Genomic DNA, 22,351 nt, shown 5'->3' on the forward strand with positions numbered 1-22,351 from the left:
TCCGCCGGCCAATCCCTCGCGGCGGGGCGGGCCCTGAGGTTGGCTTCGTAAACAATTTGAGCCTAGGCCAATCCGAAGTCCCAGGGCACAGACAGACTAGGACAAGAGCCAATTGCAGGGGCTCTGGCCAATTAAGAAGCGCAGGAAAGGTTATGGGCGGAAGCGCCGACCTATCAAGCTGTTTGACACCGGAAGAGGCTGGACCTAAGATGACGGCGCCCAGGGGCTCTGGGAACAGCCACTCATGTCTGTGAACGGAGCTGTGTGGGGCCGCGTGCGAAGCCGCCTCCGCGCCTTCCCCGAGCGGCTGGCCGCCTGCGGGGCCGAGGTGAGGAGCCGCGGGCAGGCCAGTGCTGCTGGACAGGAGGAGCAGCGCGGGGAGGTGACTGGGAGGGAGGGCGGTGACGGGATCAAGGGACCCCATGACCCGCGCCCATCCCCTCCGCAGGCCGCGGCGTACGGCAGGTGCGTGCAGGCCTCCACGGCCCCAGGCGGCAGCCTAAGCAAGGACCTCTGCGCGCGGGAGTTCGAGGCCCTGCGGAGCTGCTTCGCCGCCGCGGTAGGTGGGCGCGGGCCCCTCCTAGCCCTTCCCCTCCAAGATCCAGGGGGCCCCAGCTTTCCTTTGCTTTCCCGTTGGTTCAAGGTTTGAGCGCCTGCCGCGTGCTTTAGACGCCGGCTGACCAAACCACCGAGCCACGGACGAGCCCGCGAAACCTCGGCCGTCCCGGGTTTGTCCCTGCGTGTTTGTAAACCGGGACTGGCACCAACCTCAGAAAGGATGGGAAATGTGTGCACTAAAGCGCCTGGTAAAACGCGTAAGCTTTCGTGTTAGCACTGCCGCCGAGGGGTGTCAGGCCAGGATCGACCCAACACAGGACTCCCAGAAAGTGCCCAGCGCCTTCCGGGTCTTCATCTCCCTTCACTTGCAGCCCGCCCCGTGCAGCTGCAGTGGATTCCTTCAGCGCCTGTCCTGCCGGGCACCCCCAGCCACCCTCACAACTGGCACCATAGGGCTTCAAGTCATTCTGAGGCTGGTTCCCTAAGTGTCAGCCTCTCTGGGTACCACCTCAGTGTATCTGGGGTAGGCCGTGATGCCAGTGCTGACTCTTGTTTACTGGGAGCTATTAATCCGCAGATTTGGACCAGAGAAAGGGTAGTTGAACAAGAGCTCCATGGCCTTCATAGCTACCCGGCCCTAGCAGCCTTGGATCCAGGGGTGGGTAACTCATCAGAAGTTGCACTTTTTGCCGGGTATGGTGGCGCATGCCTGTAATCCTACCACTTTGGGAGGCTGAGGCGGGTGAATTGCTTCAGCCTAGAAGTTTGAGACCAGCCTGGGCAACATACGGAGACCCTGTCTCTACAAAAAAAAAAAAAAAAAAAAAATTAGCCGGGCCTGGTGATGTAGTCCCAGCTACTTGGGAGGCTGAGGTGGAAGATCACTTGAACCTGGGAGGTGAAGGTTGTAGTGAGCCGAGATTGCGCCACCGTACTCCAGCCTGGGCGACAAAGCGAGACTGCATCTCAAAAAAAAAAAAAAAAACAGCCGGGCGCGGTGGCTCAAGCCTGTAATCCCAGCACTTTGGGAGGCTGAGACGGGCGGATCACAAGGTCAGGAGATCGAGACCATCCTGGCTAACACGGTGAAACCCCGTCTCTACTAAAAAATACAAAAAGCTAGCCGGGCGAGGTGGCGGGCGCCTGTAGTCCCAGCTACTCGGGAGGCTGAGAAAGGAGAATGGCGTAAACCCGGGAGGCGGAGCTTGCAGTGAGCTGAGATCCGGCCACTGCACTCCAGCCTGGGCGACAGAGCGAGACTCCGTCTCAAAAAAAAAAAAAAAAAAAAAAAAAAAAAAAAAAAAAAAAAAAAAAAAAAAAAAAAAAAAAAAAAAAAAAACTTGGGGGGCTCCTGCTTTCCCTTTATGAGAGCTTGGGTCCCAGTGTGGCATCTGGTGGGGGCTCAGAGGAGGGTGCAGCAGTGAGTTCCATGACAGTGTCATGAGGCCCTTGTCCCATGGACAAGTGACACAGAGAACTGGCCCATGGGGCCCAGGCTCCAACCAGTCGAGCCCCCACCACATGCCAGCACCACGTTCTCTGTAAGGTATTTGCGTAGAACACGACATTTAGTGTGGTAGCTTTCTTTTGAGCCATATCTAACTTGGAAGCAAGCCATTCAGACAAAACACTTTGTCTTGCAGGCCAAGAAGACGCTGGAGCGAGGCTGTTAGGAGGGACTCTGAGCTTCACACCTGACTGCTGCCGTGGGTGCGGTGCCCTCGTCCTCATGGCCCCTGGTGGCACACATTGAATGCCTAGGGCAGAAAGGAAGTGGGAATGGCGAAGATGTGACGTTCCTGGGTGTTAGATCCTGTATTTCTTCTTCTTAACAAGTTGAGGCGTGGGTAGAGCAGGAATTGGTTTTCCAGTGTTGTGTCTGTAAATCTGAGTTCGAATAAGATACAATGGAAGCCACGGTAAAGACCCCGTTAAGTCCTGCAGCCTGGGGCTTACTGTGTGCAGACTGTGACATGTGGGTCTTGGCCTCTCCGAGGTGGAATGGGGCCCAAAGCCTTTCCCCCAAAACTGGAAGGGCTGGGACTTGGGGACACCCTGCCTCAAGGTCCCCATTTTAAAACATTCTCGGCCGGGCGCGGTGACTCAAGCCTGTAATCCCAGCACTTTGGGAGGCCGAGACGGGCAGATCACAAGGTCAGGAGATCGAGACCATCCTGGCTAACATGGTGAAACCCCGTCTCTACTAAAAAAAATACAAAAAATTAGCCGGGCGAGATGGTGGGCGCCTGTAGTCCCAGCTACTCGGGAGGCTGAGGCAGGAGAATGGCGTGAAGCCGGGAGGTGGAGCTTGCAGTGAGCCGAGATCGCGCCACTGCACTCCAGCCTGGGCGACAGAGTGAGACTCCGTCTCAAAAAAAAAAAAAAACATTCTCACTAAGGTATTTAATGTGAATCTGGTGAAGCCTGCAGATCTCGCTGTGGGTATACAGCACACACCAAAGACAAGGACGTCAGCACCACAAGGGGACATTCCATGGGGCAGGGTCCTCGCAGGTGGCTTTCCTGGACATGGGGCAGGGCGGGGGCTCTTCACAAAAGGGCCTGAGTCTCCGAGAGGGGCCTGTGTAGAGCACCAGCAGCCACTGCCCCTCCTGTGTGGGGTTGGTCACCCCCCTCAGCAGCCCAGGTGCTTCACTGATGGCACCTGCCCTCTCGTTCCCCCTCCTTGTCACATCACTTGACCTAAAACTAAGGTGAGAAGGGTCACATCCTGATGCTGCCCGGGCACTTGTTGACCTTGAGACCTGGGAGTCCGTGGGGCCTGAGCGCCACCTGCAGGGCATGGCGGGGACTGCGTGGGCTGTGGAGGTCGCACTGTCATGGGGCTGCAGCCTGCACCTGCCCCCAGGCCCGTGCTAGCAGCTGACCCTGTGGGCCTCTGAGGTCTGTTCCTCCATGTTTCCTCCTACAGATGCTACCCCAGAATTAGCCTGGCTTCCCCTAAGGGTCAAATGCCCTGCGGTCTGATCTGGGTGGTGAGTCTGCAGGAGCCAGGCCAAAGCGCTGGATTTTGTCCCAAGGGCCAGGATAGTGTCACATCTTGGGAACCACAGAAATCCAGACCAGACTGCTAGGGTGAAGCCACCACAGCCCATCCGTGCACAGGCCAGAGACTCACGTCCTGTGCTGGCATGACCCACCTGACCCGCCTCCCCAGCGTGCACGGCCAGCTGCCCCCACCCTGCCTTCCTCCTCACGTGTGCCCAGCACTCATCCATGAGCGAGCCTCACTGCACAAACGTCCTTTTCTTAGCCCTGTCACGCCCTCTCCTCCGTTCTCTGGCAATTCATTGGCAGAGCTTCCTGCATCTTCTCCCTCCAGATCCAGCCTCCTGTCCCGCCCACAGACCTGTCTTCCCAGCACTCCCCCTTGCTGTCCTTCACCCCGTGTGTGAGGTGGTGACAGACCTGCCAGACTTTCTGTGGCCCAGCATGGCCCACACCTCCAAACTCAGCTCTCAGACCTCCTGGGGACACCGTCTTTTCTGCCACTCCAAATTTCCTTTTTCCTTCCAAACCTTCCTGCACTTTTGCTCTGCCCTTCCTCCCTGAGTGACAGCTCAGGAAGCTGGGGGGGAGTGGGGGAGGGGCAGGGAGCAGGCAAAGGGAAGGGGGAGGGGTTCTGCTGTTTCCGCACCGCAGGGACAGTGCAGAGCTCTTAACTACTTCAGGTGCACTTGGGCCGTCCTGCTGCCCTAACAAAGCTCTGAGACTGGGTGATTTACAAAGAACAGCCTGATTTCTCCCAGCTCTGCAGGCTGCAAAGCCCGAGATCCAGCCACTGGCACTGGTGTCTGGGGAGGGCCTTTGTGCCGCGTCCTCATGCTGGAGAAGGCGGAGGAGCAAGAGAGCAAATGACCTGCATGCTGCGTGCAGCCTCTTTTATGAGGCTTTTTTTTTTTTTTTTTTTTTTTGAGACAAGAGTCTCACTCTGTTGCCCAGGCTGGAGTGCAGTGGCACAATCTTGGCTCACTGCAAGCTCTGCCTCCCAGGTTCACGCCCTTCTCCTGCCTCAGCACCCCAAGTAGCTGGGACTACAGGCGCCTGCCACCACGCCCAGCTCATTTTTTGTATTTTTAGTAGAGACAGGGTTTCACTGTGTTAGCCAGGATGGGCTCAATCTCCTGACCTTGTGATCCACCTGCCTCAGCCTCCCAAAGTGCTAGGATTACAGGCGTGAGCCACCGCGCCCAGTCCTTTTATAAGGCTCTTAATCGTAGGAGCGAGGAAGGAGCCCTCAGCCTAGTCACCTGTTGATACTATCACTTAGGCAACTCCTGGATTTTGGAGGGGACACGTTCAAGCCACAGCAAATGCCTTGGCTCTCAGGCGATGCCAGAAGTTCTTTGAGGGCTGAGCTCCACTCAATCTGTCCCTCGGCCAGTGTGCTGTGCAAGTCTGTTCCCGCACAGAAGTACCACTGGCAACGGGACGGCACTATCCCTGCGGCCCTGCTCTGGAACTGAGCCCCCAGAGGCAGGCTCCACGGCCCAGTGACCTGCACCAGGACTGACCAGACAGGAGCAGCCTGTGGTCCATCAGAAAGCGCAGCCTGGCCCCGGGGCCCCTCTGTGTCGTTCTGAGAAGCCCCACCCCAGGGTCTGCCAGGCTTTTGGGGAAGGAAGTTTCTCTTTCCTTCCCTGAGGGGCTGCCACTTGGGCTGCGGGTGGGCAGGAATAAGGAAGTGTGCGTGGGGGCGGGTGACCCTGCCTGTGGCTGGGGGTGTAGGGATTCCAGGGTGCAGCAGGATGGGCGGCAGCAGAGGCACGGCGGTCACGGATGCCTGTGTGTCGGCCGAGGGCGGCCCGCTCCAACAGCAGCCATCTCAGCAGAAAGCGGGAGGGTGGAATAACCTCCAAAGAAAAAGAAAACTGGGTCACGGCAAGATATTTGGGGAAATCCAGCCAGAATGAAAATCTCACTTTGAGCAATTTAACAAATGGAGTTCCAATCTGAGGGGAACGTCCAGAAGGCGTTTTACCACTGAGCAGTGGTTCATCTGGAACTGTTTTTAATTGAGACTGAAAGACAGAAATGGCCAGGACTGAACCCCCTTGGCGGGGTACCTCCCAACTGCTGAGCAGTGCCCCTGGTCCTGCAGCCTCCTCCCAGCCCACGGGACTCCGCAGGCGTCACCACTCAGCCTCCAGAAGCTTCCCTCTAGTTAATTTCCAGTCTTCAGGCCGGGCGCTGTGGCTTAAGCCTGTAATCCTAGCGCTTTGGGAGGCTGAGGTGGGTGGATCACAAGGTCAGGAGTTCGAGACCAGCCTGGCCTACATGGTGAATCCCGGTCTCTACTAAAAATACAAAAAAAAAAAAAAATTAGCTGGACGTGGTGGCACTTGCCTGTAGTCCCAGATACTAGGGAGGCTGAGGCAAGAGAATTGCTTGAACCCAGGAAGCAGAGTTTGCAGTGAGCTGAGATTGTGCCACTGCACTCCAGCCTGGGCGACGGAGTGAGACTCTGTCTCAAAAGAAAAAAAATTCCAGTCTTCAGGCTGCCCAGTGACATCCTTCAAGGTAAGAAACTACAATAAAAAGCCAAAGGATATCAAAAGGTGCAGGTGGAAGACACCGCCAGAGGCCGAGGCCGGGCCCTCCGTGCAGAGACCCTTCACCAACATGGGCCCCCCAGACCCCTTCGTGGCAGGGTCAGGGCACAAACTCCCCAGAGGACGAGCCGACACAGACTCAGGGAAGCAGTCCCCATCTACACGTGCTTGGACACAGCAGCACCTCCTCTCTCCCGCCAGGCAAGAGGGCTGTGGAGCTTGTCCTGGACACGGGGCAGCATGCATGTCGGCCTGGCCCTGGGGGCTGGACAACCTCCTGGCACCAGGCGGGTCTCTGCCTGCTCACAGGGTCTCTCTGGGGCTGTGCTGCGTCTCGTGTCCAGTCACTGCGATGCTCGATGTTCAGGTCATGGCACTGTTCCCTCGTGACCTCTGGCCTCTACTTTATACATGTGGAATCCTGAGCTGGCCTCAGACTTTCAGTCACTCCCCCAACTTCACTAATCAGGTATCAGTGGTGTTTTTTACTTTTAAAAAAAAAAGCCACAACTGGATTTTGCAAAACACAGACCATGGAGGGCTGGGCCAACCAAGAGGAGTGTCCCTGGATGCCCCACTCGCGAGTCCGGCCCCTGCTCCCTGCGTTTCCCGGACACCAAACAGCACCCACTGAGGCTGGGCGAAGGCAAAAGTGTTTATTCAAAACTTCCTGCCACACTGTGGGAAACATCAGTAAACAGTTATAACTCCGAGTCGCTGCAAGTTTGGGGTTGGACGCTGGCTCTCACGGTAGCCTGTGCTGGGACCATCAGCAGCCATGTGCACCTCCACGCACGGCCGAGCTCAACCTGAAGACCACGCGTGCTGCCTGGCAGAAGCAGGAGGCCTGACCGCAGACACAGCGGCTCCCAGCCTGAGCCTGGGCGTGCACCGGCCGGCTCGCAGCGGAGGCCACGTCTCCTCACAGACTGGAGTGAGCTCAGAGTCTAGAGGTTAGAGGACCTCAGACTAAGAGCTGCAACAGAACGACAGCAAGAACATTCTGGAAACAATGCCACGGTGAATCTTTTATACTCTCACACTTGGTGAGGGCCTCAGACGTGAAACCCTGGAGATAGATGAGTGTGACCTCCAGAGTTCGGCTGGGATGCGGCTGAGAAAGACCTGCTGCTGGCCGGGGAAGACAGTGGCTGGCGTGGCCCTCATGGCCAGCAGGTGCTAGGACTCCTCCAGAGCCCCGGGCGCCTGTCTAAGCTGCCGGCTGTGGACCACCTGCAGAGCTCCCCCTGCAGCCTGGCGGAGCTGGGCGTCCAAGGCGCCACGGAGGTTGTTCACCTGGACATCAGGCAGGGAGTTAAGGCCAATGATGACCCCGTCCCTTGGGGCCAGCTCGCCCTCTGCATGAGGGCTAAGGTCCCGCCGTCGCCTCCGGAGGTCAGAGCCAGCCTGCAGTTTCAGGTCCCGGTTAGGCTTGGCATTGTCCGGCCTCTGGCCCCCCGGGACAGCTCGTTTGGGCCCCAGCTCTGGCTCTGGCCTCTGCCTGGGCTCCTGGACAGCAGCGTCCTCCCTGCCTCTCGGCTGCCCGTGAGACACAGGCACATGGTCCCCGCCGTGGGCCTCCTTTCTCATCTCCAGGTGACCGCCATGGTCCCGCCGGTGGCCCTGCTGTCCGTCCTGCTCGCCGTCAGAGATGACCCGCGGTTCCGGCTGGTGGACCACAGCCTGGGGCTGTGCAGCCGCTCCTCCCGCCCTGCCGGGCAGGTCCAGGTCCGCTGCAAGGCCCAAGTCTCGGCTCATCTGCTTGGGCTCCATGCGAGCGTCTCCCGTCTCTGCTCCTGGCTCTGCCACAAGCCAGTTGGCTTCCTTCAGAATGCCGGTGCCAGTGGCTGCCACCTCCTTCCCAGGTTTTTTCCTGTCTTGGGAACCACCGCCAGTAATGTCCTGACTTTGCCTGGGGAATTCCTCTGCAAGGTGCTCCTCTGGACCCCTGGCTTCCCTGGCGGGGTCTGGCACGGGCACCTGCTCTGGGCCCTTGGGGAGCCCCTTCACCGTGCCAGCTGCCCCAGGGGCGGCATCCTTCTGGCCATCTCTCGGCTTGGCCTGGGCTGCCCGAGGCTCTGTGTCAGGGCCGCCATCAGGAGGGCCAGCAGGGTCTCTGCCTGCAGGCCCCTCAGGGTGCTCCAGGGAACGCTGGTTAAGGTCCTGGGATGGAGCGGGGCGGCCCCCGGGAGCTTTGAGGACATGGTCCAAAGGCAGGGGAGGCAGATTCTCCACCGTCTCCCTGGCCTTGCCTTCGGGGGCCTCCTGGCCTCTGGGCACCGCCGCCCCGGGCTCTGGATGCACCTCCACTGCAAATGAAGTCGGCCATCAACTGAGCCACAGCACTGAACACAGGGTGCCAGTGGGGCCCAAAAGAACAAGCAACACTGGGCACTGGGAACCAAACCCACACTCACCCTCAGGACTTGAGGCCACCGAGGCTCAGACCCAGCCGCATGATGACGGCAGGAGACCCCCTGCCTGGCCCCACCCCACTGCATCCGCCGGCCCAGCCTACCCTGCCTGGGCTTGTCCTCCTCATCCTCCTGCCTCTGCTGGTGGATCTCCTTGTGCTGCTCCTCGATCACCGCCAGCAGCTTCTCCTGCTGGTCCAGCAAGCGCTTTTGCTGCACCTGCTGTTCTTTGATCACCTGAAGCAGGACGGCGTGGTCCAGCATCTCTGCCCTGCCAGCCTCTGGGTTTGGAAAGAACACAGTCAGAGGGTGCCGGGGCTGCTCATGCATCCTGCTGGGCCAAGACTGCGCCCACAGCAAGACAACACACAGGTCACCTGCAGGGAGTGCGCCCGAACACTGGCCACTGGTGACACTCGTCATGACCGTGACCATGAAGCCCGGACAGCGCAGTGAGACATGCAGGTCCGAGGGCCCGGGAGAGGCTGTGCCCTGACTGCCCCTGGAAGCCCACCCGGGACGGCCTCTCCCGCCAGCCAGCCACTCTGCTGCATCGTTCTCCCACTGGCTGTGCCGCAGCTGCACCCGGCAGGACCCCAGCAAGCCTGCTTGTTGTCCATGAAAATGAGTGTCCAGAGCAACACGGAGTCAAAAGGAATGTGCCAGAATGTCAGAGATGGTTATCTGGGCTGGGTGGGTTTTTCTTTTTTTTTCCACTTTACACATTCAGTTGTTCTAGGACAAGTATGTAAGAAAATAAGCCTGGGCACGGAGGCTCATGCCTGTAATCCCAGCAATTTGGGAGGCCGAGGCAGGCAGATCGCCTGAGCCCAGGAGGTAGAGACCAGCCTGGGAAACAGCAAGATCCCCACCTCCACACACACACACACAAAACATAAAAATAAAAATTATCAGGGTGTGGTGACAGGCGTCTGTACTCCCAGCTACTCGGGAGGCAGAGGCCCGAGGATCACTTGAGCCCAGGAGGTTGAGGCTGCAGTGAGCTGTGATCACACCACTGCACTCCAGCCTGGGCAACAAAGCGAGACCCTGTCTCAAAAAAGAAAAAAAGAAAAGAAAAACTGTAAGCTATGTTTTGAAAAGAACATTGGTACTTTTAGAAAGTTTCCTCCGAGATGAGAATTTTAAAAACAAACAAAAGCTGTCTTCTTTTAAGGGGAGCATGGGAGCTGGAGCGTCAGTGAGGTCCCGGCCAGCCGTCCTGACCACTGCTCCTGAACACCATCTGCTGTGGAAATTCTGGGCAGGTCCTGCGTGATGGGGAGCCCTGGTGCGCCCAGCATTAAGAGCTGGTGCCGGCAGCAAGGGCCAGAGGACAGGCCTGCCCGGGTTACAGCTGGCGCACACTTGCTGCAGGGCCAGGCCTGCCCGGGTTACAGCTGGCGCACACTTGCTGCAGGGCCAGGCCTGCCCGGGTTACAGCTGGCGCACACTTGCTGCAGGGCCAGGCCTGCCCGGGTTACAGCTGGCGCACACTTGCTGCAGGGCCAGGCCTGCCCGGGTTACAGCTGGCGCACACTTGCTGCAGGAGCACCTGGTCCGACTCGCTTCAGCACTGGCCAGTTATTTGTTGCAAGCGGCCGTGAATTATGTAATTTTTACAACACATTTTCAGATTATTATAGGAAGCTTTGAAAAATGATGGGTTAGGGCTGTGAGGCACAAAAGTTCAATCCAGGAGCAAGAAGGATGTTTTGCGAGTAGTGAGAGCAGATATCTCAGGGAGGGCCCCTGCATGCCAGACATAGACTGATGCGCCGGCCCAGCCTCCCCAGTGACACCATGACCAGCCAGAGAAGCGCAGGGTCAGCATTCTCCCAGGAACGCAGCCCTGGGCCTCGCCCAGACCCCTGCATGTGGGGGACAGGGCCAGCTCCAAGGAGATCAGGGCCATGGGGCTGGCCCTCGAGCGGCAGCCCCTGCTCCCTGCCAGCACCCCAGGCCAGACGCCTGCCTGCAGGGAAAAGCCATGACGGGCAGAGCAGGTCTCCTGCAAACCTCCTTTCACATGAGGAAGTGCAGGCAGCAGACCAGCCACCTTGGCCATGGGCCACACTCTCGCCCTGGGTGCTGCAGGGCTCAACCACAGAATCGTCAACAGTACAAGGACAAGATCCCACGTGCCAGTGACACCTCCCCGTACTCCAGGACAGGGTTCCGAAAGGGCAGGCACCACGGCCTCACTTGCTCCCCGAAGGACTAGCCCTGGGCCTGGTGCTGGGAAGAGGAGCAAAGACGAGGAGACAGAAGGGAGGAGGGGGAGGGGGAGGAGAGAGAAAGAGAGGAGGAGGGAGAAGAAGGAAGGCGAGGGAAGAGGAGGACAAGAGAGGAGGAAAGAGGAGGGAGGAGGAGGAAAGAGGGAAGAGGAGGGGTAAGGAGGGAAGAGGAGGGAGAAGGAGGGAAGGAAGAGGAGGGAGGAGGAGGGAGGGAAGAGGAGGGAGAAGGAGGGAGGGAAGAGGAGGGAGAAGGAGGGAGGGAAGAGGAGGGAGAAGGAGGGAGGGAAGAGGAGGGAGAAGGAGGGAGGGAAGAGGAGGGAGAAGGAGGGAGGGAAGAGGAGGGAGAAGAGGGAGAAGGGAGAAGGAGGGAAGAGGAGGGAGTAGGGAGAAGGAGGGAGGGAGAAGGAGGGAGGGAAGAGGAGGGAGGAGAAGAGGAAGAAGGGGAAAAAAGAGGGGGAGGGGGAGGGAGGAAGGAGCCTTGCCACGTCCAGCCAGAAGCCACATGGGACACATGTGAAGCACTGTGGAGGAGACAGGCTGTTCCTACAGCCAGAGCCCACCTACACCACAGGGACCAGACTGCAGAAGGCACGGAGCCACCCACCTATTGAGACCCACACAGATCTCTCAAGGCGGCCCATGAGGCAGCAGCGCAGGCAGCGCCCCGCCTCGGCTGGTGCCCTAAGCAGCCTGCCCCCTGATGACAGGCAAGGCCACAGCAGGGCTGAGGAGGACCACGGCATTTATAACACAAGGGAGCAGAGTGGGCATCGGGACCCCGCCTGAGGGCTGCGGCTGAGCCTGGGTCTGGGGCCTGACACGTGTCCCCATGCAGGGCTGTCCTGGGGCAGGTGTGCCGCCGAGGGGCTGCGCTCAGGTCTGAGGCCCTCCAGGCGCGCTCTTTACTTCAGCACACTCCTTTGGGTTCGTACCTGCTACTATCTTTTTAATCTCAGCTGTTCGTCCCGTTGAGAGGCATACGGAAGAAAGGCAGAATAGGAAACCGTGAAAAGTCTTTTTCAGAAAGAAGAAAATCAAAAGAATCAAACAGGTTCAGGTAACAGAGCATAGGAATTGGAACCAAAAAATATGGCCTGACTAAAACCTAAGACAAAATCCCACACGTGTGAACTTCTGAAGCAGCTCAGAGCTCCGGAAGCCCAGGGGCACCTTTCGGCTCTGTCTTCCGCGCTGCAGATGCAAGGAGGGTGAGGTGTACCCGTGAGAAGCCAGGCTGCAGCCACTGGGACATGGCTGTCCTGAGGCCACTGGGACACGGCTGCTGCACCCGCCCTCCCTCGGACCGGCTGTCCTGAGGCCACAGGGCAAGAGGCGCCGGCAGGAAGTGCGTGTCTTACGAACGCCCTGGGAGGTGCCCGCGCCAAGGCTGGCCCAGAGCTCCCACACCTGCTCCCAGGGGCTTGGCCCAGGAGGCTGGAGCGGCTGTGCCCTGTGACCCCCATACAGATCCCTGGAACAGACCCTCTCAATGCCGGGGCACACGTGGACGCCGCATGGGGCACGGCTGACCACCCTGAGAGAAGGCTTGGACGCTGCCACCAAATGTACCTGACTTTTGGCAAGCGGGGGCTCAGCCACACACCCTCAGAGGGCGAGTGGACCCCCAGCCTGGGAGAGGACATGGCACAGAAGCCTGTCCCCAGCAGGCCCACGGGGGGGCTGCTGCCACCCAACTGCGTGAGGTCACAAGGAGGGGCCGCAAAAGCCAACAGCTGGGACCCAAGGGGCAGGAAGTTTGGAGGAGGAGTCACAGTAAGTTTTATTCTCAGGAGAGCAAAGGCATGAGGAGCCTTCCTGGAGGAACAGGTGACAGATCCCTGCCGATGAACACAGCCGAGCTCCGAGGGCCGAGGGAGTGCGAGCAGCGCTCTGGGCTGGGGCTCTGCTAGGACCAGGGTGGGTGCAGCCACCCGCAAGCCGGGTCCCCTCGGGGCACAGCCTTAAAATAAACCTCCACATCTGGGTGCAGGCACGCCCACACCTGCCTGGCTTTAAATACTGCGAGTGTTAGAACTGCTAACAAACCTGCTTTAAAATGAGACAAAATGGTAATCACAAGCCAGGTGACAACGCTGCAGGTGTTTTAAAGGGGAGTAAGGGAGATAAAACGCTCCCAGGGAGGGATAAAACGTTCCCAGAAAGCAAGCTGCTGATGGGAAGGGAGCAGAAAGCTATCCGAGGGGTCTGCTTATAAGAAAGAGAAGGGTGCCTGACAGGGCTCCCTAGGATGACCTGGGCATCCCCCCAGGGCTAGGGGAGGGGCTGCTGCTCCCTGGGCCTGAGGCGGGCAGCTGTGGGGCCGAGGCCTTACCTTCCAGCTGGCTGGCCGCCTGGTCTCCGCCCGCTCGCTCCACGTCCCTCTGCTCGCGAGGCTCAGGCGGCAGCCCAGCCCCCGGAGCCGGCTTCTCTGCTGGGAAGGGAGGCTTCCCACCTGCACACACGGTGAAGACTCAGGAGGTTTTGCAGGAAAGTCAAGGGAGGATTGGGGGGGGACAGAAGGCAAGGGAAGGACAAAAGGAGGTGGCAGATGTTTCTAAAGAGACACCCCCGTCAGCACAGTTTATATTCAACCTGATGATTACTAGTGAAGCAATAAAAAAATATTTAACAACCTCATAGGCTTGTGGCAATGAGCCAATGTTAACTGCCTTCGCAATTAAAATGCAAGAACCGTCCTAAGCAGCTCTTAGACGGGCACTTAACAACGTGTTACCTGTCAGGCGCCCCCCGCGCCACCCCCCGTGTACGCGCAGACACACGAGCACAGCGCGGCACCTGACATTTAGTGGTCTGGCAAACAACTGTGTGACAGATATTACAGTAGCTGTCAGCCACCAGCCTCTTCCTGTCCCCACCAGCTGCCGGGCCGCCCCATTTGCATGCTAATCTGGAGCAGGGCGAGAGACTGGGGCCTGAGGGAGGAGCCATCGATTCTGCTGCCCCTGCCCAGCCTCCCCAGCCCGAGAGGGAAGCGTTGTCCCACACAAGCCCAGGGTGACACCCACCATGGTCACTGTCCTCTGCGGGCTGCCCTGTATCCCCGGCGGCGTTGCCTGGTGGCGGCACCCCATCGGCCTTTTCCCCTTCACCCACTGCCAGGGCATTCTGCTGCTCAGACAGCACTGCCTGGGGCCGAGGATGCAGGTCCCTGTCTCCTGGCCCCAGGTCTTCCTTTGCAGGCTGGACAGCTGGCTGGCCATCTGCTTCTGGAACTTTCTGGGGATCTTCAGGAAGATCGCCTGCTTCCTCCAAGGCCTGGGCCTGTCCAGGCCTCTTCCCAACCTCTCCCTGCTCCGGCTCCCGTTTCTCTCTTTCTGAGTCGGGCAGAGGCGGTGCCATCTGGCCTTGGACCCCTGGAGCCTTTCCGCCCACGTGTCTGGATGGAGGTTTGTTCTCTTCTGGCACCTCTCGGTCTTGGCCTTCATCTACCACCACCTTGTCGTGAGGAACAGGAGGCTCGTGGCGGTGGGCCTCGCCCACAGGCATGGCAATCCCTGCAAGGGCATGGGGGACAGATGGGGTCAGGCTGAGGCCCCTCCTTCCCTTCCCAGGGAATCTGAACTGGGCTCTTCCCTGGGTTCTGGCTCCCAACAGTGTGACACAGGCCAACAGATACCACCTCCCCGCTGGCCTCCCTGCTGCCTGGTCAAGCGCAGTTGACACTAAAGTTACACCAGGGGCAGCTGCAAACAAGTTGCTCTGGGAGGGGCAGCACATTCATCTGAATTGAAAGACACAGAAAACAAAAATGACCAGAACTTAGGATGGGCTGAAGGGAAACACACACACACAGCCCCGAGAGCCACGCCGCAGGGTATCCGGCCTGCAGAGGAGGACATGGGGCCCCCCTTCCCCGTCTCCACCCCCGGCCAGTGCCCAGTACCTTGCCCAGGGCGATCAAGCTGTGCCTCCTCCTGTGCCTCCTTGCCATCTTCCCGTCCAGGCACATCCACGGGCCCCTTGATCTGGGCCTGCTCCAGCTCCTCTCTCTCCTTTGGCAGCTTCGGCTTCTCCCGGCCATCCTCGGCCATGGCCACGACCGGATCCTGGGCTGGGAGCAGGGCACAGTTAGGGAACCGCACTGCAGGAGCGGGGCGGCTCTCCCTGGACTCTTACCATATTTTCCAGCCCAATGGCAGAGCCAAAGCAGTTATTTTTTTTCCTGTTCAATCATTAGCAGCTAAGTAGCACAGAAAACTGTCATTTTTCATGTGTATTCATAACAAAAATATGTCAAAATGCAATTTACACCTAACTGGGGGCAGGGAGAGCTAGAGTCCATGTAATACTCAGTCATTACCACCAGATGGCAGCATGAGCCCACCGACCGACTCTCCCACAGTCCCCTCCATTACCGCCATCACCTCCATCACCACCGCCATCACCGTCACCATCACCTCCACCACCATCACCGCTACCAATCACCATCATCTCCATTCCTACCACCATCAGTGCCATCACCACCGTCACCACTACCATCACCATCACTGCCACCCCTACCATCATTGCCATCACCTCCGTCATCACCACCATCATCTCCAGCCGTACCACCACCACTGCCATCCCCACCACCATCGCTGCATCACTGCCACCTCCATAATCATCACCTCCATCACCGCCATCATCACCTCCATCACCACCTTCCTGTCCCAGCAAGGCCATATGTCCACTGAGACAGGCGCTGCAGCCTAGGGGGACTCAGGTGAAGCTGTCTGGGGAAGAATTCACAGAGTCCGGTTCAGAGCAGCAGATGGGGGCTCACCAGCTCCCAAAGGAGAAGAAAATGGGGACAATTATCTTAGCTTTATACCAGCCTTCTAAGAGCAGCCTGATGTGTTAGTCTAGGGAAACAGACAGTTACACTGTTGTCAATTTGGAGTTGAGAGTCCTAGACAAACTGTAGAGGATAGGTACCACCCTACTGGGTAATAAACCAGTTAACAGAAAGCAGACACTAGGCTCTACAGTTTAGCCAAGTAACAAATTCAACCGTTGTTGTTGGTTTTTTTTTTTTTTCAGACGGACTCCTGCTGTGTCGCCCAGGCTGGAGTGCAGTGGCGCAATCTCAGCTCACCGCAACCTCTGCCTCCCAGGTTCAAGCAATTTCCATGCCTCAGCCTCCTGTAGCTGGGATTACAGGCACCTGCCACAATGCCTGGCTGATTTTTGTATATCTTTAGTAGACACAGGGTTTCACCACATTGGCTAGGCTGGTCTCAAACTCCTGACCTCAAGTGGTCCACTGCACCCGGCCCAAGTGACCAGTTCTATAAGCGTTTGGCCACCCGCCAGAGCAAGTGAAAACACACCAGTCGCCATCACATGATTAAGCCTCGGCAGAGGCTCCATATGCAGAAACGAGCCACGACTGTCACTCAAGAGGGCCTGTCCAATGGATGACTACGTGAAGAAAGGGAGGCTGGGGAGGGGAAGGGAAAATATAGCAAAACAAAGGAAATCTCCGTTGTCACAGGACAAGTTGCCTCTGAGAAGTCATTTTCTCAGCACGAAGCAAAATTCAGTTCCTCAGGCCGTGAATGACCGTCTGGGGCTCCAGCGGGAGCTCCGTGTGGGTGCAGGAGCCGCAGGATGGGAGGTGAGCACGGTGAGCCAGGAGCTGCCCCAGAGGTCCCTTTCTTTGGAGAACCTCCCGGGAACGCCATGCCTCTCAGCGTTCTGCAAGTGTTGCTGGATTGCACGGGCACCTGCGGGAAGGCTGCGCGAGCGTCCTGGCTCCCCGCCGCCGGCAGCAGCTGACCAGCCGAGGGCCGCACTCACAGCCTTCATGCCTGGCGCTCTGCAGCTGTCCGCGGGCAATGCACACAGCCTCTTCCACAGCGGAGCCGACCTTTGCGTCAGGGACAGTTTGCCCGCAGTGCCTCTTGGCTGCAGTAAAACTAACACAAAACTTCAAAATTAGCAACTGAAAAACATCTGAGTGCTGCCAGCCGCTTCGGATCTCGACATGAACACAGGCTGCGCAAAGACAGAAAGGGGCCCTGTGTGGGCAGTGCCCCCGCCAGCTCACGACTGAGCTCCTCAGGAGGGAGGAGATCTCTGGCATCTGAATTTCTTCTCCTAAGAGGCCAGCAATACACCAGCTAAGCCACAGTAGAGGCGGCCACGGCCAAGAGGGACAGCTCCACACACCCCCCCAGGAACACCCAGCGGAGGGTGCTGCCGCAGAGCAACCATCCTCCTCATTCGGCTTCAAAAATCGCCTCCAGGCCAGGTGTGCGGTGCGGCCGAGGCAGGAAGACCACTCGAGGTCAGGAGTTTAACACCATCCCGGCGAAACCCTGTCTCAACAAAAAATACAAAATTAGCCGGCTGTGGTGCCGTGCCTATACTCTCAGCTACTCGGGAGGCTGAGGTGGGAGAATCGCTTGAACTTGGGAGGTGGAGGCTGTAGTTGGCCAGTATCGTGCCAGTGCACTCCAGCCTGGGCGACAGAGCGAGATTCTGTCTCAAAAAGAAAAACAAAAATCATCTCCAGTCACAAAAAACCACGACCCGTGGGCGTCATCGGCGCCGGCGCCAGGGATGCTGTGTTAGGCCCTGTCCCAGCGGCTCCTCACTGCCGGGTGCTGACGCAGGTTCCCAGCTCCTGGCACGCACAGAAACACACACCTTCCTAACAAGTGACAGAGGCCACAACTGGGCCACGGCGGAGGCGGATCCCTCACTTTCCTCCCTGCTGTCCAGTCGGGCACGGAGGCCCCGAGGCTGCCAAGGCCACAGCTCAGGACTCAGTCTTTGGAGTGAGGCACACTCGGGGACTTGGAGGTGGTGACCTGGAGGGGAAGGGGCAACATCTAATGCGTCCCCAACTCCACATTCAAGGCTGGCGTCCACCCCAGACCAAAGGCCAGCACAGACGGGCAGGGAGGCCAGCGACGCTGCCGTCCAGACCCCAAGAGTTGGCAAGGTGGCTCTGCAGGCTGCCAGCCTGGACCCGCCGTGGCTCCCTCTGTGTGCCTTGTGATCAGCAAAGGCGGAGACAGTCATGTCAGATGGTCCCCAGAAGAAGCGACTTTTAAACATGGTCCCGGTGGCTGGGCGCGGCGGCTCACGCCTGTAATCCCAGCACTTTGGGAGGCCGAGACAGGCGGATCACAAGGTCAGGAGATCGAGACCACCCGGGCTAACACGGTGAAACCCCGTCTCTACTAAAAAATACAAAAACCTAGCCGGGCGTGGTGGCAGGTGCCTGTAGTCCCAGCTACTCGGGAGGCTGAGGCAGGAGAATGGCGTAAACCCGGGAGGCGGAGCTTGCAGTGAGCTGAGATCCGGCCGCTGCACTCCAGCCTGGGTGACAGAGCGAGACTCCATCTCAAAAAAAAAAAAAAAGAAACATAGTCCCAGCATCCCACTGACGGAGTTCCTCATCCACTCGAGCGCCACCCCAAGTTCACGAGGAGGCTCGGGATCCCAGGGCGCCACACTCGCAAGAGGCGGGAACAATGGCCGCTGACGTGACTTTTAAAAGCTAGTCCCTGCTTTTAGGCAACTTTTCCAATAGCTGCTTTCTGACTTTCCCTTGATGCTGCCATGAGAAAGGATTACTCATTAAGGGCTTGGCTTTACAGCCCAATCTTCCACACATAGCTGACCGATGACCTCATGGTCTCATCTTTCCCAACGTGAAGGGGAATCCCAGGCCATCTGGCTCCTGGTACCCGGGTGTCTGGGCTGGCAACACAGCCAGGCCCTGGTACAGCCTCCAGCAGGCGGAACCTCCTCACCACTGCTTTTGCCTCCACTGCGGCTGGCACTGCTGCTGTCTCTTGGGAGGCGGGAGAAGCTCCCAGTTCCTTCCATACAGCACGGAATGATCTGTGAGAGACTTAGGGCCACATGCTTCCCCCTTCTCTCCTCTGACTGTGGGGACATTGCCACCCTGCTGGAGCAATGCCCTACTGAGAAAGCTTTTTGTTTGTTTGTTTGTTTGTTTTTTTGAGACAGAGTCTTGCTCTGTCGCCCAGGCTGGAGTGCAGTGGACGGATCTCAGCTCACTGCAAGCTCCGCCTCCCAGGTTCACGCCATCCTCCTGCCTCAGCCTCCCGAGTAGCTGGGACTACAGGCGCCCGCCACCTCGCCCGGCTAGTTTTTTTGTATTTTTTAGTAGAGACGGGGTTTCACCGTGTTAGCCAGGATGGTCTCGATCTCCTGACCTCGTGATCCGCCCGCCTGGGCCTTCCAAAGTGCTGGGATTACAGGCTTGAGCCACTGTGCCCGGCCTTTTTTTTTTTTTTTTTTTAAGAGACAGGGTCCCACTCTGTCACCCAGGCTGGAGTGCAGTGGTGCCATCTCGGCTCCCTGCAGTCTCGACCTTCCAGGCTCAAGCGATCCTCCCACCTCAGCATCCTGCCACTATACCCGGGTCATTTTTGTATTTTTAGTAGAGACGGGGTTTCACCATGTTGGCCGGGCTGATCTCAAACTCCTGACCTCAGGTGATCCTCCTGCCTTGGCCTCCCAAAGTGCTGGGATTCCAGGTGTGAGCCACCACACTGGCCCGGAGAAGGCTTCTGATAGCTCCTTTGCTGTGTCCCCCACACCTCTCCTCCTGTTATAATTTTGTGCCGTGTTTCTGCTGCTGTCCTGAAATGGCAGGGAGCTGATTCCATTGTCTGAGATAACTGTGCCAGCCGCACAGGACCTGGCCAGGTTCCGAAGGACCCTGCCTCCTGCAACCTCTGGCCTGGGTTGAGCCATGTGACCTGGCTCCACGCGTGGGGGCCGTGTGTCCCCGCTTGGGCCTGAGCACACAGAACTGTGGCCATCTCTGCCCCTGCACCAACACGCACGACCCGTCGACACCCAGCCAGACCCTCATTCCGTCCCCTATCACCGCATTCTGGCTCCCTTCTCAGCCAGGCCGCTGCCTCATTTGCTCACCGAGTGGAAGTGCAGCTGTGCCTGCCCCACTGGGGGAGCGGGCACGAGGGTGCCTGAGGGGTGTGGGCCCTGCTGTGCTGCCCCGTGCAGCAAATGAGGGGCGTGCAGGAACCGGGAGGGACGGGGGACCTGCAGCTCCAAGAAAGGAACAGATGTCACAAAACCCGAACTTGCCCCTCGCCTCCAGGGTGCTAGAGAGAGCAGGTAGGAACGGCCCGACTCCCAGCTTTCAAGGTAACCGTCTTCATGAGCCTTTGCAGGGACTCAGCCATGCTCACAAAGACCTGCGAGGCCGTGCATGGGGCCCAGGCTGTGCGCGTCTAACCACGACATCTGCATGAGGATGGGATTCCCAGCCATAGCCCAGGGCCACGCAGGACTCTCACCCGGTCAGCAGATACCATTTTTGGCCTCTGCAGCATCAAGGAGACCAATAAAACTCCGCTCAGCCGTCCGACAGGGAGCGCGCATCGGTGCGGGACCCTCGACCCCAGCTCAGCCTCAGCCAGGCAGCCCATCTATCATGGGGGAGCCGGGGCTGGAAAATCGGAGACACGCTAAAAACAAGCGGCATGTGGTTCTGAGAGGGGCCATGTGTTTTGTTACAGCCTCGTGGAAGAAATAGAAACCAGATGTGGCCTCGGAGGGCACCAGGTGAGCCGGAGGCTCGCGGCCCGCACAAGCCTCATGACAGGATACAGCTGCTTGCACCAGCCGCAAGCGGAGGCCGTGCAGGGCTGGGGGGACGGGGAGCTTCCTGCTGGCTGCCACTGAGAAGTCCACTCCCAGCAGCCCGCTAGACGAGGGCGACACCCCTCACTGCCCAGGCCGGGGGGTCCCAGCACACTGGACCCACCGACAGTTTCCGTGTCAGCGCCCACTCTAGCCCAGAGGCCTGGACAGCAACAGGTGGCCCTGCTCAGCAGCACCGAGCCTGGGGCCCCAGCTGAGGTGGGTGTAAAACCCCCACCTGCCTCTCCAGGTGGACTTTGTTCCAGGCCGAATCACCAAAGCCAACGCAGGGCAGCTGGCAGCCACCGGCGGCTTCCAACACTCACGTTTTCTTCCTCTGGTGACCCCAACTGTCCCCAGCCACAGCCCGGCCAGCTGCAGGGAACCCAGAAGGCAGGGCTCCCCTGCCCACCTTCGCCATCCAGGAACAGTCATCCTTGGCAAATCTGAGCACAGCGGATCCAGGGAGACCCTCGGAGGGTGTGTATGAGGTGACAACACTGGGAAGGAGCTTTCCAGGCAGAGTGCGGAGCTCAGAGCAGAGATGACAAGAAGCCCCAGGGTCACAGCTGAGACGGCGCCCCCACACGCTCAGCAGAAGCCAGGGGCTCCCTTCGACGGACCTCTCCTCCTGGCCATTATAGAAGTGGAGGCTCCTCCCCGAGGAGGAAGTCACTGGCCAGCACCTCCACAGCGACCTGAGACCCCCAGCCACAGCCGGTACTGCTCACCAGGGCTCCCAGGGTGGTGTGCAGATGACGCCCAGACAATCTGACTGAGCTGGGGCCTCTGCTCAGGGGTGCGTTGGACGTGGCGGACACACAGGCACTGTGGATGAATAAACCCGGCTGTTTTCAGGGGCAGAAGACCCCAGCATGAAGGTCATCGTGGACGGCACCTGCCTGCCCATGCCTGCCTGGCGCCACTCAGAGCTCGTGGGCAGGCCTGGGCCCGGGGAGGTCTGCTGCCTGCAGGGCCGCCCAGTGTGGCACTCTCCCTCTAGGCCTGGGAGGGTCAGGGAGGCAGTAGCCATCCAGGCCACGGAGCTGCAGCTGCACCTGGAAAGCCACACTCAGGAAACACCTATCTCTGCACCCCTGGGCTCTGCCACAGACGGAGGCATCAGGGTTACGGGGCACCACGGCCGGGACTGTGCCGCAGACGGAGAGTCAAGATTACGGGGCACCGCGGGGCCCATCCCAAAGTGGCCTGCAGCTAGCTGCATGAGGGCTCACAGTCCTAACTCCACCCACGGTCCTGGTGAACAAATAATAAATAACCTGAAGCAGCAAACCAAACTGAGGCCTGATCGCCGACCCTGTCCAGGAGAAAACCGGAGAAACTGACATCCTCAAATGAACAGCACGTGAGCAACACTCAGAAACGTACACCCCACCTAGCCCACCGAGTGGCAGGCATCCAGGCCGGTGGCCACTCCGTCCCACATTCCCCACATACAGGCGGCCACTCCCGTCCCACGTTCCCCGCATACAGGCGGCCACTCCCGTCCCACGTTCCCCGCATACAGGCGGCCACTCCGTCCCACGTTCCCCGCATACAGGCGGCCACTCCCGTCCCACGTTCCCCGCATACAGGCGGCCACTCCCGTCCCACGTTCCCCGCATACAGGCGGCCACTCCCGTCCCACGTTCCCCGCATACAGGCGGCCACTCCCGTCCCACGTTCCCCGCATACAGGCGGCCACTCCCGTCCCACGTTCCCCGCATACAGGCGGCCACTCCCGTCCCACGTTCCCCGCATACAGGCGGCCACTCCCGTCCCACGTTCCCCGCATACAGGCGGCCACTCCCGTCCCACGTTCCCCGCATACAGGCGGCCACTCCTGTCCCACGTTCCCCGCATACAGGCGGCCACTCCTGTCCCACGTTCCCTGCATACAGGCGGTCACCCCACA

The 22,351-nt window shown here is 59.1% G+C and overlaps 2 protein-coding genes across 32 annotated transcripts in view; one reads left to right on the forward strand and one right to left on the reverse strand.

Moving 5' to 3' along the window:
- The first annotated feature begins 240 nt into the window (after window positions 1-240).
- NDUFAF8 (NADH:ubiquinone oxidoreductase complex assembly factor 8) lies at window positions 241-2,482 on the forward strand. Its single transcript, XM_005585230.4, has 3 exons — window positions 241-328; window positions 449-559; window positions 2,202-2,482. The coding sequence occupies exons 1-3, from the start codon at window positions 245-247 to the stop codon at window positions 2,229-2,231; spliced, it is 225 nt and encodes a 74-aa protein (XP_005585287.1). The 5' UTR covers window positions 241-244; the 3' UTR covers window positions 2,232-2,482.
- Window positions 2,483-4,634: 2,152 nt separating this feature from the next.
- The window catches only part of SLC38A10 (solute carrier family 38 member 10), a 48,155-nt gene continuing 30,438 nt past the window's right edge, over window positions 4,635-22,351 (reverse strand). For 14 of the 31 annotated variants that reach the window (XR_012426328.1, XM_074020876.1, XM_015438954.3 and 11 more), the window contains 6 exons: window positions 14,687-14,854; window positions 13,809-14,297; window positions 13,115-13,234; window positions 11,715-11,738; window positions 8,650-8,826; window positions 6,769-8,440 (listed from right to left, as the gene is read on the reverse strand). Coding sequence is in view for 27 of the 31 variants with exons in the window: in XM_074020876.1 (XP_073876977.1) it covers window positions 7,311-8,440; window positions 8,650-8,826; window positions 11,715-11,738; window positions 13,115-13,234; window positions 13,809-14,297; window positions 14,687-14,854 (2,108 nt within the window). In the remaining 4 variants the exon portion in view is untranslated. Of the gene's footprint in view, window positions 5,433-6,768; window positions 8,441-8,649; window positions 8,827-11,714; window positions 11,739-13,114; window positions 13,235-13,808; window positions 14,298-14,686; window positions 14,855-22,351 lie in introns of those variants that run through there. The other 17 variants (XR_012426327.1, XM_074020869.1, XM_074020883.1 and 14 more) reach the window with 4 other exon arrangements.

Source organism: Macaca fascicularis, chromosome 16 (genome assembly GCF_037993035.2).
Source record: "Macaca fascicularis isolate 582-1 chromosome 16, T2T-MFA8v1.1".
Classification (NCBI taxonomy): Eukaryota; Metazoa; Chordata; class Mammalia; order Primates; family Cercopithecidae; genus Macaca; species Macaca fascicularis.